The following is a 15544-nucleotide window of genomic DNA, read 5'->3' on the forward strand; positions in this document are numbered from 1 at the left end:
GCTACTGTTAATAATGCTGAAACTAACATAACAATGCAGATATCTCTTCAAGATTCTGAAATAGAGTAGGACCCTGAGGGGTCCTCCTGGGTACAAAAGGCTTTCCTTGTCCCCAGTTTCTTGTTTGTAGAAAAAGGCTTTGTCTCCTAGGCCTTCCCTGAGTTCCAAAGAAGAGATTCAAGCAGTTGTTAATTAGGGAAGTGAGGGAATGCAGAAACAAAGGAAAAGCAGTTGAGAAACAAGAGCTCAGTGATAAAACAGTCTGAATTCCTCCTCGAGGCATATACAAAACAATCTGACACATATCTTTGAGCTGTTCTGTAGGAACTAAGACCCCGCCCCCCCACCCAGGTGGAGGATGGTGACTACAGGCTGGACACAAGCACGGGGACCCCAGACTGGTTGGAACAAGAAGGCTGATGATTAAGATTCCTGAAACACCACCCGGTTACCTCACCACTAACCAGTCAGAAAAAAGTCAAGTCCCCTGCAACCCTCATCCCAAATGTTGCCTTTAAAAACGTTATGCCCTGGCCAGCTGGTAAGATGGATCTGAGACAAACCTTTGTCTCCCCATCTTTTCAGCACCCTTTTCGATCAATAAACCTTTCTCTGCTCCAAACTCCAACTTTTCAGTTTGTTTGGCCTCACTGTGCGTGGGGCACATGAACTTGGGTTTGACAACAATCCTAACTTCCCTTCCTCTGGATAAATACTCAGAAGTGGGATTGATGGATCATACGATAGTTCTATTAATTTTCTGAGGAAGCTCCATACTGTTTTCCAAAGAGGCTGCACCAATTTACATTCTCACAACATTGTCCAAGGATTCCCTTTTTTCTACATCCTTGCGAACACTCATCATCTATCATCTTTCTGCTAATAGAAATTCTCACAGGTGTGAGGTAATATCTCATTGTAATTGTAATTTGCATTTCCCTGATGATTAGCGAAGTTGAGCATCTTTCCATGTACCTGTTGGTCATCTGTATGTCTTCTTTGGAGAAATGTCTATTCAAGTCTTTTGCTCATTTTTTAATTGGTTTGTTTGTTCCTATTGAGTTGTACGAGTTCCTTAAATATTTTGGATATTAACTCTGCAAGGGAGCAATGTTTGCCACCCCAAAATACATGTCTTTGGCATAAGAATTAATTTAGAATGATTGTTTTTAAGAAAAAGAAGACTCAGAAGTCTTTATTTTTACCATCCCCTTAGCTACCTAAAGAATTTAGATAATGGGTCTGGTTCCAGGAATAGAGCTATCACCAAAGACACCTTCAAAGAATATGGGCTAGGTGTGGTATGGGAGAGATCAGAGTCTACTCTGCGTCTCACTATCTTTGCATGGTCAAGCAAACATTTGTTTACCAAACATTTACTTTCTCATCTCCATGTAAATTTCATCCCTCCACTCTGAAGTCCCAAACCACTACTTCCAACATCCTACCCTCTTTTGTCTTTAGCTGAAGATGGTATTTAAGGTGAGGGTTTCAGCCAGAGCACCCTAGCTTCAAAAACTAGATCTTACATTCTTTTGAGCCCTCAATATTACATTCATTATTTTAATGAAAGACAAAAAGATGAAATTTCCACAGTTTGGTCTCTTTCCTTCCTTTCAGAGATTAGGCTCAAGTCTACTGCTACTTTACAAGCTCTTTTAAAAGATGTAGAATCCCATATGTATAACTGATTCACTTTGTTATAATGCAGAAACTAACACACCATTGTAAAGCAATTATACCCCAATAAAGATGTTAAAAAAAAAAAGATGCAGAATCCCATTCTCTATATTTTGAGAGCAGTGCTTAGTCAATTCAAAGCTGTCCATATTATTCTGTTCACTTACTAGATTCTTTATCCTGTGTCTCCAAACTTGAGGGTTATCCTCTCTCCCTCACTTTGCTCCTTTCCCACCTACCTCAGATGCTGTGCTGATGCCCATGATGAAGCTTTACTTTCAGCCTCTAGATATACATAGGGCATATAGCCCTTGGCACTTCGCATTTAATATCTGTGACTCCACGTACTCCTAAGTAATCCCAAAGGTCCGTGGCATGAGGCAATTTTCAATTTTGATAAGTCAATACATTGGACGCTGATGGCTACAAGACAAGTTCTGAGAGTGAGTCTACCAAATGCCCAACACCCCTGCTGCACACCTTTGTTACTTTCCACTTACTATTTATTTCCTGATGTACTGTAATTCTCAGGATATAGTCCAGTACTATTTGTGACAGGGCACACTGAGAAAATCTTAGGCTACAATCTTCATGAAAACAAAGGACCTAATCTAGCAGGACTACAGGAGTGCAAAATTTTATGCTCATGAGCATAATACTGAGAAGCATAACGAGAATAATGAGAATGAGGTAGAGAGCACTGAAGTTCCAGAAAGGGAAAGCCACCGAACACCAGGTGTTGATACACTCCACCCCTCACTCTCCTAGGAACACAGGGTAAGAGAGTTACGGCCTCCAAGCCTCTCTTGACGACCCTGGAAAAGGAAGATGACCACCACTCAGGCACTATTTGTTTACTGTCGGTGTTGGTGGCTGCCGTCCGCTCAGTGTAAACTCTATGAGGGCAGGGACTTTGTTTTATTCACTCCTGAATCACCGGCACCTAGAACAGGGCCTGGCTCTTCATGGCATTCTCAATATTTATTTGTCAAATGAATGAATAAAGGCCAGAGAAGTTACAAAAGCAATTTAGCACCAAAAGAAATAATGAGAGTTACTTTTTTTTTTTGGCTGTGCCGCACAGCATGTGGGATCTTAGTTCCCTGACCAGGGATCAAAATTGTGCCCCCTACAGTGGAAGCATGGAGTCTTAACCATTGGACCACCAGGGAGGTCCCTACTCTTCTTCATTTAAAGTTTACCAGAATTGGAAAATGCTCATATAGCTTGTGAATATCCTAATTTCTTCATAATTTTAATATAAAAGTTTCTTTGGGACTTCCCTGGTGGTCCAGTGGTTAAGAATCCACCTTCCAATGCAGGGGATGAGGGTTCAATCCCTGGCTGGGAACTAAGATCCTACATGCCTCAACTAGAGAAGCCCAAGCGCTGCAACTAGAGAAGCCTGCACGCCGCAATGAAGACCCAACGCAGCCAAATAAATATTTTTAAAAAATAAATCTTTGTGTTTTGTTTTCTGTTAATTTTAGACACAGCCATGGGATAAAGACTCACTTTGTATCACTTTACAATTATTTCCCTTCAAATAAAACATTTTGAAAGAAGCAGCCTAAAAAGGAGCCACATTCCCCCAAATTTTAAATTATTTACCTATGAAGTATTCTTGCCCAAAAAGTTAACCCCAATCAAAGTCTCTTAAATGCTTTTCAACCTTGTTTACACTTAAAAAAAAATTGAAGTATAGCTGATTTACAATAGTATACTAATTTCAAGTATATAGCGTAGTTATTCGATATTTTATGAATTATACTCCACTTAAAATTATTATAAAATGTTGGCTATATTCCCTGTGCTATAAATTACATCCTTGTATCTTATTTATTTTATCCTGGTTGCACTTTAGACCTTAACTGGACAGTATCTTTTGAAAAGAAAGAAACATTAATGAGTAATTTATTTTTTTAAAAAATTATTTTATTTATTTTTGACCGTGCTGGGTCTTTGTTGCTGCGCGTGGGCTTTCTCTAGTTGTGGCGAGCTGGGTCTACTCTTTGTTGCGGCGCGCGGGCTTCTCATTGTGGTGGCCTCTCTTGTTGCGGAGCATGGGCTCTAGGTGCACAGGCTTCAGTAGTTGTGGTGCGTGGGCTCAGTGGTTGTGGCTCGTGGGCTCTAGAGCGCAGGCTCAGTAGTTGTGGCGCACGGGCTTAGTTGCTCTGTGGCATGTGGGATCTTCCCGGACCAGGGCTCGATCGCATGTCCCCTGCATTGGCAGGCGGATTCTTAACCACTGCGCTACCAGGGAAGCCCTAATGAGTAATTTAGAACCTCGAAAAACACTCAGATGCCTCCTTTTCTTTCTTTCTTTTTTTGGCTGTGCTGTGTGGCTCGTGGCATCTTAGTTCCCTGGCCAGAGACTGAACCCAGGCCCCCAACGCAGACTCCTAACCACTGGATCACCACGGAATCCCCTCAAATGCTTCCTTTTCCCTCTCATTTTAAAATATAAGATAAACCCTGGATCCTTAGAGGAATGGATGATTCCAGGACAGGAAATATAGAAGATGAGCCTGGGATATCTTGTACCAGAAAGCAAGAAAATTAGCAAAGACAAATGTGTCATGTCAGAAGGACACAGGAATGAATATAAAGGCATTTCCATTAGTCAAAGATAGGACAATTTGAGGATCAAAAAGAAAAATTTATGGGACAGAAATACCCTGAATATAGGCATTTCTGCTATAGTGCAGAAACAAAACAAAACAAAACAGCGTTCTGCAATTACGGCCTGAAAATAGCTGGCCTTATGGGGAGAACAGGGTTAGGGGCTGACAACTCAAAGTCTATTCAACTTTCCAACTACAACACTAAGAAAAACTGTGACAAACCTAATAAAACTTCAAACCCAATTTAAAATATTTGTTAAATTCCTATTAATTAAAGAAATATTACAATAACTTTACAACGACAACAGCTTTAACAACAACAAAAAAGTAAAAGCCATTTGATGGAAGAGGGTGCAAGGAAGGGTCAAGGCTGCTGAGGCTGAGGTTTGCCTTGGGGGCAAGGACAACTACAGAACAAGCACCTCCAAGTTCTAGCTCAACTGAGCTAGAGGAAAGCACGGTGAGAGAGTATTATGTACAGTGAGAGAGTGCCATCTGTTGGTGGCCTGCAGTATTTGCCTGTAGTAGTGTATTCTGCATTCTGCTGGTGTTTTATTTATTTATTTATTTAGGCTGCGCCAGGTCTTAGGTGTGGCGTGCGGGATCTTTAGTTGCACACTGCGGGCTTCTTAATTGTGGCATGTGGACTCTTAGTTGCAGCGTGCATGTAGGATCTAGCTCCCAGACCAGGGATCGAACCCCGGCCTGCTGTGTTGGGAGCTTGGAGTCTTACCCACCAGGTAAGTCCCTGCTGGTGTTACTTTTTTGAGAAATGTTAACCTCTAGGAAAAAATCAATTATGAATCAAGGCAATTTCTTTGCTATACTAACATCATCCCCTTACTTATGAACCTTGTATGCGCTAATTCACATTATAGAAGAGATTATATGTAACAAGTTCATAACCTCAAAAGAGAGAAAGCAAAGCAAAATCTTCACTTCATTAGGAGCTAAGTAGGACATCAGCATCTTACTTTGAAAATTAATAATACCCTGTAAGAACTGTCATGGTAACCACCAAATAGCCCTGATAAGGAAAAGTTCTTTATAGATGATTCTAGCTTTTAAGCATGGAGTGAATAACAATTAGGAAATCACCATTTTACAAATCCTGATGAATCAACTGCTCCAAGTAATGCTCATCCATGGTCAAGCCATTAGATGAAAGGCTGATGAGAACTTACACAAAGGAGAAATAAGGCTGTAACCACCTAAATCCACTGTCCTATTTTAAGATCAATAAAAGTGGGACAACTTGTCTGCTTCCCAATATGAAGTACTGAGCACTACCTATAAAATATTCTTGTCATAAAATTAAACTCAAATTTAGCCCAGCACCTCAGAGCAGTGGTTTTCAATGCTGACTGGACATCAGAAACACCTGGGAAGCTTTTTAAACACTTGTACACTTGCCTGGGTCCCACCTTTGACAAATTAAATCAACATCTCTTGAGGTAAGGCTCAGGCAGGCATCCTCGTTTTTCAAAATATACTTTTAAAAGGCTCCCTGAAGGATTCTAAATGTGCAACCAAGATTGAGAACTACTAATCCAGAGTTAAGAGGATATACTTTACAGAATAAACAGTACAAAGCAGTGATTTCTCAAACTTTAATGTGTCAATTAATCCCCTGAGGATCTTATTAAATACAGATTCTGATTCAACAGGTCTGGGGAGGGGCCTGAGAATCTGCTCCCAGATGATGCAAATGTAGCCAGTCCACTTTGAGAAGAGAGGATATAGTACAGAGAATACAGGTGTCCAACACCAATTAAGAAAAGTCACATATGGAATTAAAAATTTTCTAGTAGCTGCCTTAAAAAGCAGGTGAAATTAATTTTAATGATGCACTTATTTAACCCAATACATCCCAAACATTATCATTTCAATAGGTAGTCAATATAGAAAGTTACTAATGAGACATTTTACATTCTTTATTTCACACTATCCGGTGTGGATTTTATACTTACAGCATATCTTAGCTCAGACCAGCCACATTTCAAGTGCTCAACAGTGACATGTGGCTAATGGCTACATACTGGGAGGCATAGGCGTATAAGAACAAGGTAAATAAACCACAAAGAACTAATCCAGAATGCTGGACGTTGTGCAGGAAAAGTCTGCAAATAGACAATGACAGGAAAAGTAAAAGTGGGGAAAACTGTTCTAAATTAAGAGGCTTATGAGACATAACTATACGTAAAGTATGAGTGAATCCTGATTTGAAAAAGATCAACTACAAAAAAGTTTCTTTTAAAACAATTACGGAAATTTGGTATGAAAGCACATTCCATGATAAAAACAATTGTCCCTAATTTTATCAGGTGTGATTATGAAATTATGTGAGAAAGTATCCATAGTTTTTACAGATGTACAATGAAGTACATAGGAATCAAAGGGCATGATTGCTTCAAAATCGTTCAGCAAAAAGTGAAAAAGAAAAAAGACAAGTAAAGCAAATGTGACAAATTCTGTTCAATCTGGGTGACGGGCAATCAGGGGTTTATTCTACAATTCTTTCTTTTGTGGATACTTGACAATTTTTTTTATTTTATAAATTTAGTTATTTTTGATTTATTTTTGGCTGCACTGGGTCTTCAGTGAGAGGGGGCTGCTCTTGGTTGTGGTGCATGTGCTTCTCATTGTGGTAGCTTCTCGTGTTGCAGAGCATGGGCTCTTGGCACGTGGGCTCTGTAGTTGTGGCCTGCGGGCTCTAGAGCACAGGCTCAGTAGTTGTGGTGCAGGGGCTTAGCTGCTCCGCCGCATGTGGGATCTTCCCGGACCAGGGCTCAAACCCATGTCCCCTGCATTGGCAGGTGGATTCTTAACCACTGAGCCACCAGGGAAGTCCCTTGAAAATTTCTTAATAAAAAATTAAAAATATAATAATAGCTTCAGAATTTAAATGCTAATTATAATTTTATAAGTGTTAAATGCTAAAGAACAGAAATAACTAAACAAAACAATATTTATATGTTAATAGTGATATTGTCTGATTTATAAATTGTAATTTAGGGATGCTTCCCTTTTTCATGTACTCAATGTAAAACATTTGCCAAATAAAATGAGTCACTTCTCCATGAAATTTGTAGGGCAGTTCCAACTGTTGTAGGCCCCTGGCCCAGATACAAGGACATCTGCTCAGATATAAGAGACTCTGCCAGCAGTTTTAATCTAACAAAAGGACTGTAAAGGCAATGAAATGCCATTCATATCAAATAAGTACACCTTTCCTGTTGTAATATATAATTTCTTCCTAATACCAAGAAAATACAATAGAAATGGTTCTACCTATCTGATACCTGGCCTTTTTCTCTTCTGGATGCATTTTCTTGACTTTTCTGTTCTTATATGGATAATAGAGTATGTAATATATATTAGCATGATTGTAATTTAATATTTTAATAACTGTTACCTGCCAAAAATATATATGACCAGCAACTGTCATGATCTGTCCATTACTAACTGGGCTATGATGGCATCACTGCATTCTCCTGTTAGAATCCATACCACTCATCCTAAAATTTGTGAACCAGGATGCCATAGCATCCTTGGCTTCTGGTTTGCAGGCCAACAGATCAAACCATCACTACTCACCACGAACTACACCAAATTGGCTGTTGAACTTATAACAATGGCTTAGTTTTAGCAATGCATGATTCTTCACTCTACAATTTAGACTCTTCAGTCCCTTCTCTAGGGAGCCCTGTAAGACATTTTACTATTCCTGTTCTTCAAATCATGAATAGAAAAATTTCATCAACTAAATATAAAAGACTCCCTATTACACATTTTATTGGTATTAATCATGACAAAGAATTTAGCTTTTGCATACTGTTCTGAAGCTGTCTATTCTTGAGGTCTGCAATCAGTGTTTTACAAAGAATCTTTTGTACAGTAGAACATCTATCTGAAGGTCTATCACGGATCCATAATATTATTATAAATATGAATCCAACTACCATTTAGAAACTAGATCTCAAAAGCGATACTCAGGAATAATACAATCAAGTCCAAATTCATTGTCTGGGCATGATAAGGTAAAGCATTTTAAACTCACTATTTATCCGAGTGAATTTATCAAGGAGATCTTAAGGTTTCTGTAAGCCAAAACAGGCTAATAATCTTGACTACCTTCTTTGTCCTACCTGTGTTAAACATGATACCACTTAATACTCATAATAATCCACAAGGTGAATATTATCTCAGTTTTACAAATAGGGAAACAGAGGCTCCAAGATATTAATCAAGATTGAGCTCATATTAGGCAAGGACAGAGCCAGTATCTGAACACAGTCCTGATTTGCAAGAAAGCTTTGGGATACTCCTCTACCATATCACACTGTGCACTCTACTGCCAAAACTACAAGATGTTCAGATTTTATGAGTATTCAAAGACATTATTAAAGCATACTTTAACAGTAATTCAACAATACAGATAACCGTTGAGAAATATACAAAAAGCTAAGTGACAAATTATTTAAATCACCCAGGAAAAGCTAATCAACATAATGTAGAAGCAAATACTTCATGCTTCATATTCTATTTAATGCTCCTTTTCTGACCTTTTTCTTTATACATTATACATTTTAATCTTCTCAAGGCCACTTTTATCTCCTCTGGATTAACAAAGGGAACTTCAGTGCCCAACTCTGACTGCAGGCCTTCCTAACTGTTGGTAAAAAAAATATCAGGAAGGAAAAAATGTCCACTCTCTCCCTATAGTTTCAAGGTGCCCAGAGATTATCTGCACCTTAAATATGATTCTGATAACGAAGTAAATCGTAAACATTCTGGAAGGCATGTATCTTACTCTTCCATTAAGTATTCTTGTGATGGTTTTTGTACAAAGGAACCTTGTAAGACACCAATTTACAACCTAGCCAGAGACTGTAGCCATGGTATGTGAAAATAAATCTTTAACCTCTAAACTCAATAGTCTAATTCTCACCAGTGGCCTTAATTTTTTATTTTTTGCTCTAGTAACTTAAAGAGATTAAAAATAACTCTAAGGTTTCTTTGCAAAATCAGGAAGATCAACGACACTTCTATCACAAAAGTAAGATAAAACCATAACTCGTAGATTCTTTTTCAAGCTAAAAAGTTTGAGACTGTTTCCTTTAAATTATCAGAAGCAAAATAAATGTGATACAGTCAAATTTAATTCTTCAAATGAAAATCTCTCTGTGATGAAATAAAAACCGACTACATAATTATTTATAAGTTAAAAGCATTTAGACAAACTACCAGTATTATTTGCAAAAGAAAAATTATTTTCTTAATCTCTTAATTGTAAAGAAATAACCAGGAATCTCTACTGTTGGCTTCATAAAATTCTTCTCTCTGCTTATAGTAGTGAGGGGCTACGGGAGGTATTAATCTGCCCCTCAGTGACTGATACCCCATATGACACACTCTCTTTAAGATATTAGAAAAAATGGGACTTCCCTGGTGGCGCAGTGGTTAAGAATCTGCCTGCCAATGCAGGGAGCACGGGTTCGATCCCTGGTCCAGGAAGATCCCACATGCCGCAGAGCAACTAAGCCCGTGCGCCACAACTGCTGAGACTGTGCTCTAGAGCCTGGGTCCACAACTACTGAGCCTGCGTGCCTAGAGCCCGTGCTCTGCAACAAGAGAAGCCACTGTGATGAGAAGCCCATGCACCGCAACGAAGAGTAGCCCCCGCTCGCCGTAAATAGAGAAAGCCCACATGCAGCCACAAAGACCCAATGCAGCCAAAAAATAAAATAAAATTTAAAATACGTTTAAAATATTAGAAAAAAAGTAAAAAACAATATGCGAACATAATTCTTTTTATCAAGATACAAATTCCCAGAAAACATTTAATTTTTATGCTCCTTAATAAAACTTTACTTTAAAAAAATCATTTTTTATGCTTTTAGTCTCAAAGTATCTCCTTGCAAATTACTTGTTAATTACAAAAGGAACAACAGTAACTATACAGAAGAGAAAAACACCTTAACCAAAAGACTAAAATTAACATCACTAATAAAAGGCCAACAGACTTCATTGACCTCTGCATGTGATATCCTGAGGACACACTGCTTACGCTGTATTCCAGCCACAAATGGATAAGCTCATTCTAATCACAAGGAAAAGCAAACAAACTCAAATGGACGGATAGTCTATAAAATTACTAGCCTGCATTCTCAGAAATAACAATCTCATGTGAGACAATCACTGAAAAACTATTCTAAGTTAAAAGTGACTAAAGAGAATGACAGCCAAATGCAAAATGTGATCCTGGATTGGATCCTGTACCAAAAAACCAAAAGCAATAAGAAACATTACTTGGACAATTGATGAAAGTGAAATATGAGTTACAGGTAAAAGAAGTATTTTACTGATTTAAATTTCTTAAAATGAGAGCCGAAGTGTGGGTATTTAAAATAATGTCATTGTTCTTAGGAAAAACACACTGAAGTACTAAGGGGTAAAGAGATAATGATGTATGCAACCTCTCAGGTAGTTCAGAAAATAATGTTTGTATATACAAGCAGAGGGAGAGAATTATGACATGTGGAAAATGCTGAAAATTGGTGAATCCAAGAAGGGGCATGTGGGAATTATTTTGTACTATCCTTGCAACTTTTCTGAAAGTTTGAAATTATTTCAAAGTAAAAAATTTAAAAGTCATCCTTAAGATTAAGTAAATATTAATGAGAAGATTTTTCACCATAAACAACTAATTGATAAAATTAAGTTTCACAAAATGGTATGGGTAGTGCAAGTGATTTGAACAGTGATAAGTTAAGGAGCTGTACCAGAATGTAGATCAATACACAGTTTTCTTCATCAAAAAAAGTCTTGCTATGAAAAAAAGTCAGCTCTACTAAACTGTGCTTAGTGACATCCTGGCACAACCTGGTAACAAACAGTTTCTATAATGGCACTGTACTTAAATATTACAGTGTACTTCGAACAGATGACCTTATATACCATCTTTTTGCAATCAATCAATCAATCACTAAATAAATACTTTAAAATTATGCATGTGCATTTGGAATAATACACACCAAGTTATCGCGTTAACTCTGGATAGCACAACTGAAGGTGAATTTTATTTTCTTCCCATATTTTGTAAAGTTTCTACAGTGACCATGATTACTTTTACAAGGAAAAAGTAAACTTTTTAAAAAGAGTAAGTGAAAAAGAACAGAAGGCAATCAGACTTCTTGGAACTTGAATCCTATGCCACACATGCCATTTTTCTTAACTCTACTGCCAAAATGTTTCCAAAAGGACTCACTTACAGCTGATCTTGAAGCTCCACAATTATATATTCTAATTGCTCCTTCTCCAATTTATGAGCCAGATCAGAATCTTCAATCCTCTGTAGTAGTATTTTATTCTGAGCGACAGATTCAGACAGCTGGTTCTCTCGAAGTCGTAAGAGTTCTTCAAGATAACCCTGGAAATACAGATCACCAAGATATAGCAAGTGCAAAATTCTAATATGTATCTTGAAGACAAATGCTGAGTAGCTTAAATGTTATTCTTATCTATATTGTAATGAAACAATTTCAAAGTATCACTGAAGAAATAGAAAAAAAAAGCTTTAATTGAATTAAAAATTTAATATGTTTTCCATTATTTGAAGCTCTTCTCTAAAGCTCAATAAAATATGTTTGTAATTTAAGGTAAAACTTAGTTAAAACATTATAATTTCTAAGCTCCACAACAGTGATAAACACTCTCAATGCCTCCTAGCTTCAAAATACAGACCTAATTACAGAATGATCAATTATAAAGCTGCCTCTCTGTGATTATTGTTCAAAAACAGTTATTAACATTTTAGCTTTAACAAATTAGTGGGAAGCAGTATAATGTCTAGGTTAGGCCTGCAGGCTTAGGGATTATACCGTGTCATATTCAGTTCTACTACTTATAAACTAAGTGTCCTGGGGTAAATTACTTAATCTCTCTGTGCCTTATTTTCATCATCTAAAAAAGTGGGAACAATAAGGGTACCTAGCTGGGAAGATCAAATGAACTAATACAGTGCTTAGAATACTAGCTGGTACCCTGTATGCAATGTAGAATTCCTAGCTATGATTATCAGCAGACACCTAATAGATATGAGACTTTTTGAACAGATCCTCTCTTCAAAGAGGATCTTTGAAAAGATCCTCTTTTCACCCGTTTATTGTTTCTTTGTCCTTTTGCTCTGCTTTCTGGGAGTCTTCATTGAATTTATCCTCCAAATCCTTATACTAAATTTTTGAACTCAGGGAATCTTATTTTTCATTTCCAGTTTTTTTTGTGTGTTTTCTGACTGTTCCCTTCTCACGGCATCCTATTCTTTTTAGATCAGTGTGCTTTAAAATTCCTCTCAGGATATCAATTAGAATCTTTTTTTCTTAGAGTATTCTTCTATTCCATTTCTTATCCTTTTCATGTGCCATTAACAAACTGCTTTAGCTATTTTGGCTTCATGATACATGTTAATAGTAACTAACACTGTTCCTGTTACCGAACTTCTTTTTCAGATTTTTTTTCCTGACAATTCTCAAATATTTGTTTTTTCCATAATAAAAATCTCAAAAACTAAAGTTAATTTTTACAGATGAAATTTTGTAGGTATACACAGCTTAAAAGAAACTATATAAATATGATTATTTATAAACATCAGTAATTAAACAATACTTAAATACCCAGCACCTAGATCAACTACCAATACTTTCAGAGCCCCTATAATGTCTTTCCCTGATCACATCCCCTGCCTCCTTTGCAAAGATAACAATACCCTGAGATTTGGGTTTATCATCCCTTCGCTTTTCCTTCTAGCATTACCACAAATGTATGTCATCTTAAACAATATATTTAGTTTGGATGGGTTTTATCTATATTCTTTTGAAACTTGCTTTTTCATCTACAGTGGTGAGTCTAACTATAGTTCATTCATCACTCAATAGTGGATAGTATTCTGTTGCATGAATACTGCAGCTTATTTATTCACTCTCCTATCAATGGCCATATGGATCCTTTTAGATTTTTCTTAATATAAACAATATTCCTGTGAACAGTCAGTTATGAGACACCTGGGACACACATCTGAGAGTTTCTAGGACACATGACTAGGAGCAGAGTCGCTGGGCCACAGGCCACACGTATCTCCACATTTACTAGATAACACCAAATGGTTCGTACTATGGTTTTTATATTAATCACATCCTGTATTAATTCACGTGACTTTACATGAGTATCAAAGTTATACTGACTTCCTAAACTCATTGGAAAATATCCCTTCTTTTCCTATTCTCAAGAACAGTCAGTATAAAATAGGAATTACTGCCTTTTGAACATTTGGTATCATTTACCTCAAAAACCAAACAAGTGTGGTGATTCTGGGGAGAGGAGGGAATAGATTTTAAACTACTTGCTTAATTTTTTCAATGATTATAGGTCTATTAGTTTTGAGAAGTAATATTTATAAAAATTCTTCATCTAAGTTTTCTAAGGTGTTGACATAAAATTGCTAAAATTATTCGTTAATAATTATTGGGGGTCTCCACTGCATTTATAGTTATGCTGCCTATTCTTTTTTTTTTTTTTTTAATATTTATTTATTTTATTTTGGCTGCATTGGGTCTTAGCTGCGGCACACGGGATCTTTCGTTGCGGCTCGCAGGCTCTTTGTGTGGTGTGCGGACTCCAGGGTGCACAGGCTCTGTAGTTGTGGCACGTGGGCTCCGGAGTGTGTGGGCTCTGTAGTTGTGGCATGCGGGCTCCAGTGCACGTGGGCTCTGTAGTTGCAGCACACAGGCACTCTAGTTGTGGCGCACGGGTTCAGATGCCCTGCGGCATGTGGGATCTTAGTTCCCCAACCAGGGATTGAACCTGTGTCCCCTGCATTGTAAGGCGGATTCTCAACCACTGGACCACCAGGGAAGTCCCTGTCTATTCTCTTTTAATTCTTAAAATTGTCTATCTGTGCCTTAACTCTTTTAAATTTAATTATGGTTGAGATTTGTATATTTCATTAGTTTTTACAGATAATCAGCTTTTGGTTTTACTAATTCTGTATCTCTATTTCATTAACATCTGCTCTTATTTTTCTTATTTTGAACTGGTTTGTTTTTTTTTACTTCTTGGATGCTTAGCTCTTTAATTTTCATTCTTTCTTTTGTAAGATAAGTAATTCTCCAAGCACTGAACAAGTTGCAACTTAGTACTAAGAGTATGCATTGTTTTCACTCCCGTTCATTTCTAAGTATTTCCACATTTCTTTTTTGACCCAAAATTTAGAAGACTTTATTTTTTTTAAATCCCCATTGGTGTACTTCAGGGTGTGGTAAAATTTTTCTATTGAATCTAACTTTATTGCACTGTGATCACTATTACATCATTTCTTTGGCATTTAAGGGCATTTGTTTTGTGATCTAGCATAGTCCATAAAAATTGAATAGTTGTCCCATGTGTGCTTGAAAAGAATGTGTGTTCTAATTGTTAGCATTTAACATATTTTAGATTGAGCTTACTAGCTGTGTTGTTCATTACATCCTTACCAATTTTTTGTCTGTTTAATCTGTAATTATTAGGATGTTAAAATTTTCTACTATAATTATGGATTTATCCATTTCTCATGGATATTCTAATAATTTCTATCTCATATTTTTCATGGCTACATTGTTAAATGCATGTAAGTTCAGCACTGTTAAACAACATTCCTGGTGAATTGTTCTTTTTTAAAAAGGCAATTCTTTCTTTAGTCTTGATGATGCTTTTTGCCTTAATGTCTATCTTGAATGATACTGGTATAGAATTATTTTGGTTAGTATTTGCCTACTCTATTTTTATACTCCTAGTTTCAACTTTTTTGTGTCCCTCTTTTATGTATGCCTCTTACAGATGGCATATAACTAAAATTAATGATTTAAAACATAAATTTAAGAGTTTGTCTTTTTTTCTCTTAATTTTAAAATTATTATTATTATTTTTTGGCCTCACCATGAGGCTTGTGGATCTTAGCTCCCTAACCAGGGGTTGAACCCGGGCCCTCAGCAGTGAGAGCACAGAGTCCTAACCACTGGACTGCCAGGGAATTCCCAAGAGTTTGTCTTAATTGGCAAGTTTACACCATTTACTTTTATGGTGATGTTGACTCTTTTGGTTATATTGAGATTTATTTCTACCACTTTATTTTGTGTTTTCTTTATACCATCCTTATTTTTTCTCATTTGCTCTTTGCTATTCTGTTAATCAATTTTCCTTATTTC

At 36.9% G+C, this 15544-nt stretch overlaps 1 protein-coding gene across 3 annotated transcripts in view; it reads right to left on the reverse strand.

Annotated features, from left to right (window-relative positions):
* Positions 1-15544, reverse strand: part of RUNDC3B (RUN domain containing 3B) — a 147025-nt gene that overhangs the window by 29529 nt on the left and 101952 nt on the right. For all 3 annotated transcript variants that reach the window (XM_024738427.1, XM_024738425.1, XM_024738426.1), the window contains one exon: positions 11579-11736. In XM_024738427.1, the coding sequence (XP_024594195.1) occupies positions 11579-11736 (158 nt within the window). The remainder of the gene's footprint in view (positions 1-11578; positions 11737-15544) is intronic.

The sequence above is a fragment of the Neophocaena asiaeorientalis genome, unplaced genomic scaffold (genome assembly GCF_003031525.2).
Source record: "Neophocaena asiaeorientalis asiaeorientalis breed wild unplaced genomic scaffold, Neophocaena_asiaeorientalis_V1.1 scaffold89, whole genome shotgun sequence".
In the NCBI taxonomy this organism is placed as follows: domain Eukaryota; kingdom Metazoa; phylum Chordata; class Mammalia; order Artiodactyla; family Phocoenidae; genus Neophocaena; species Neophocaena asiaeorientalis.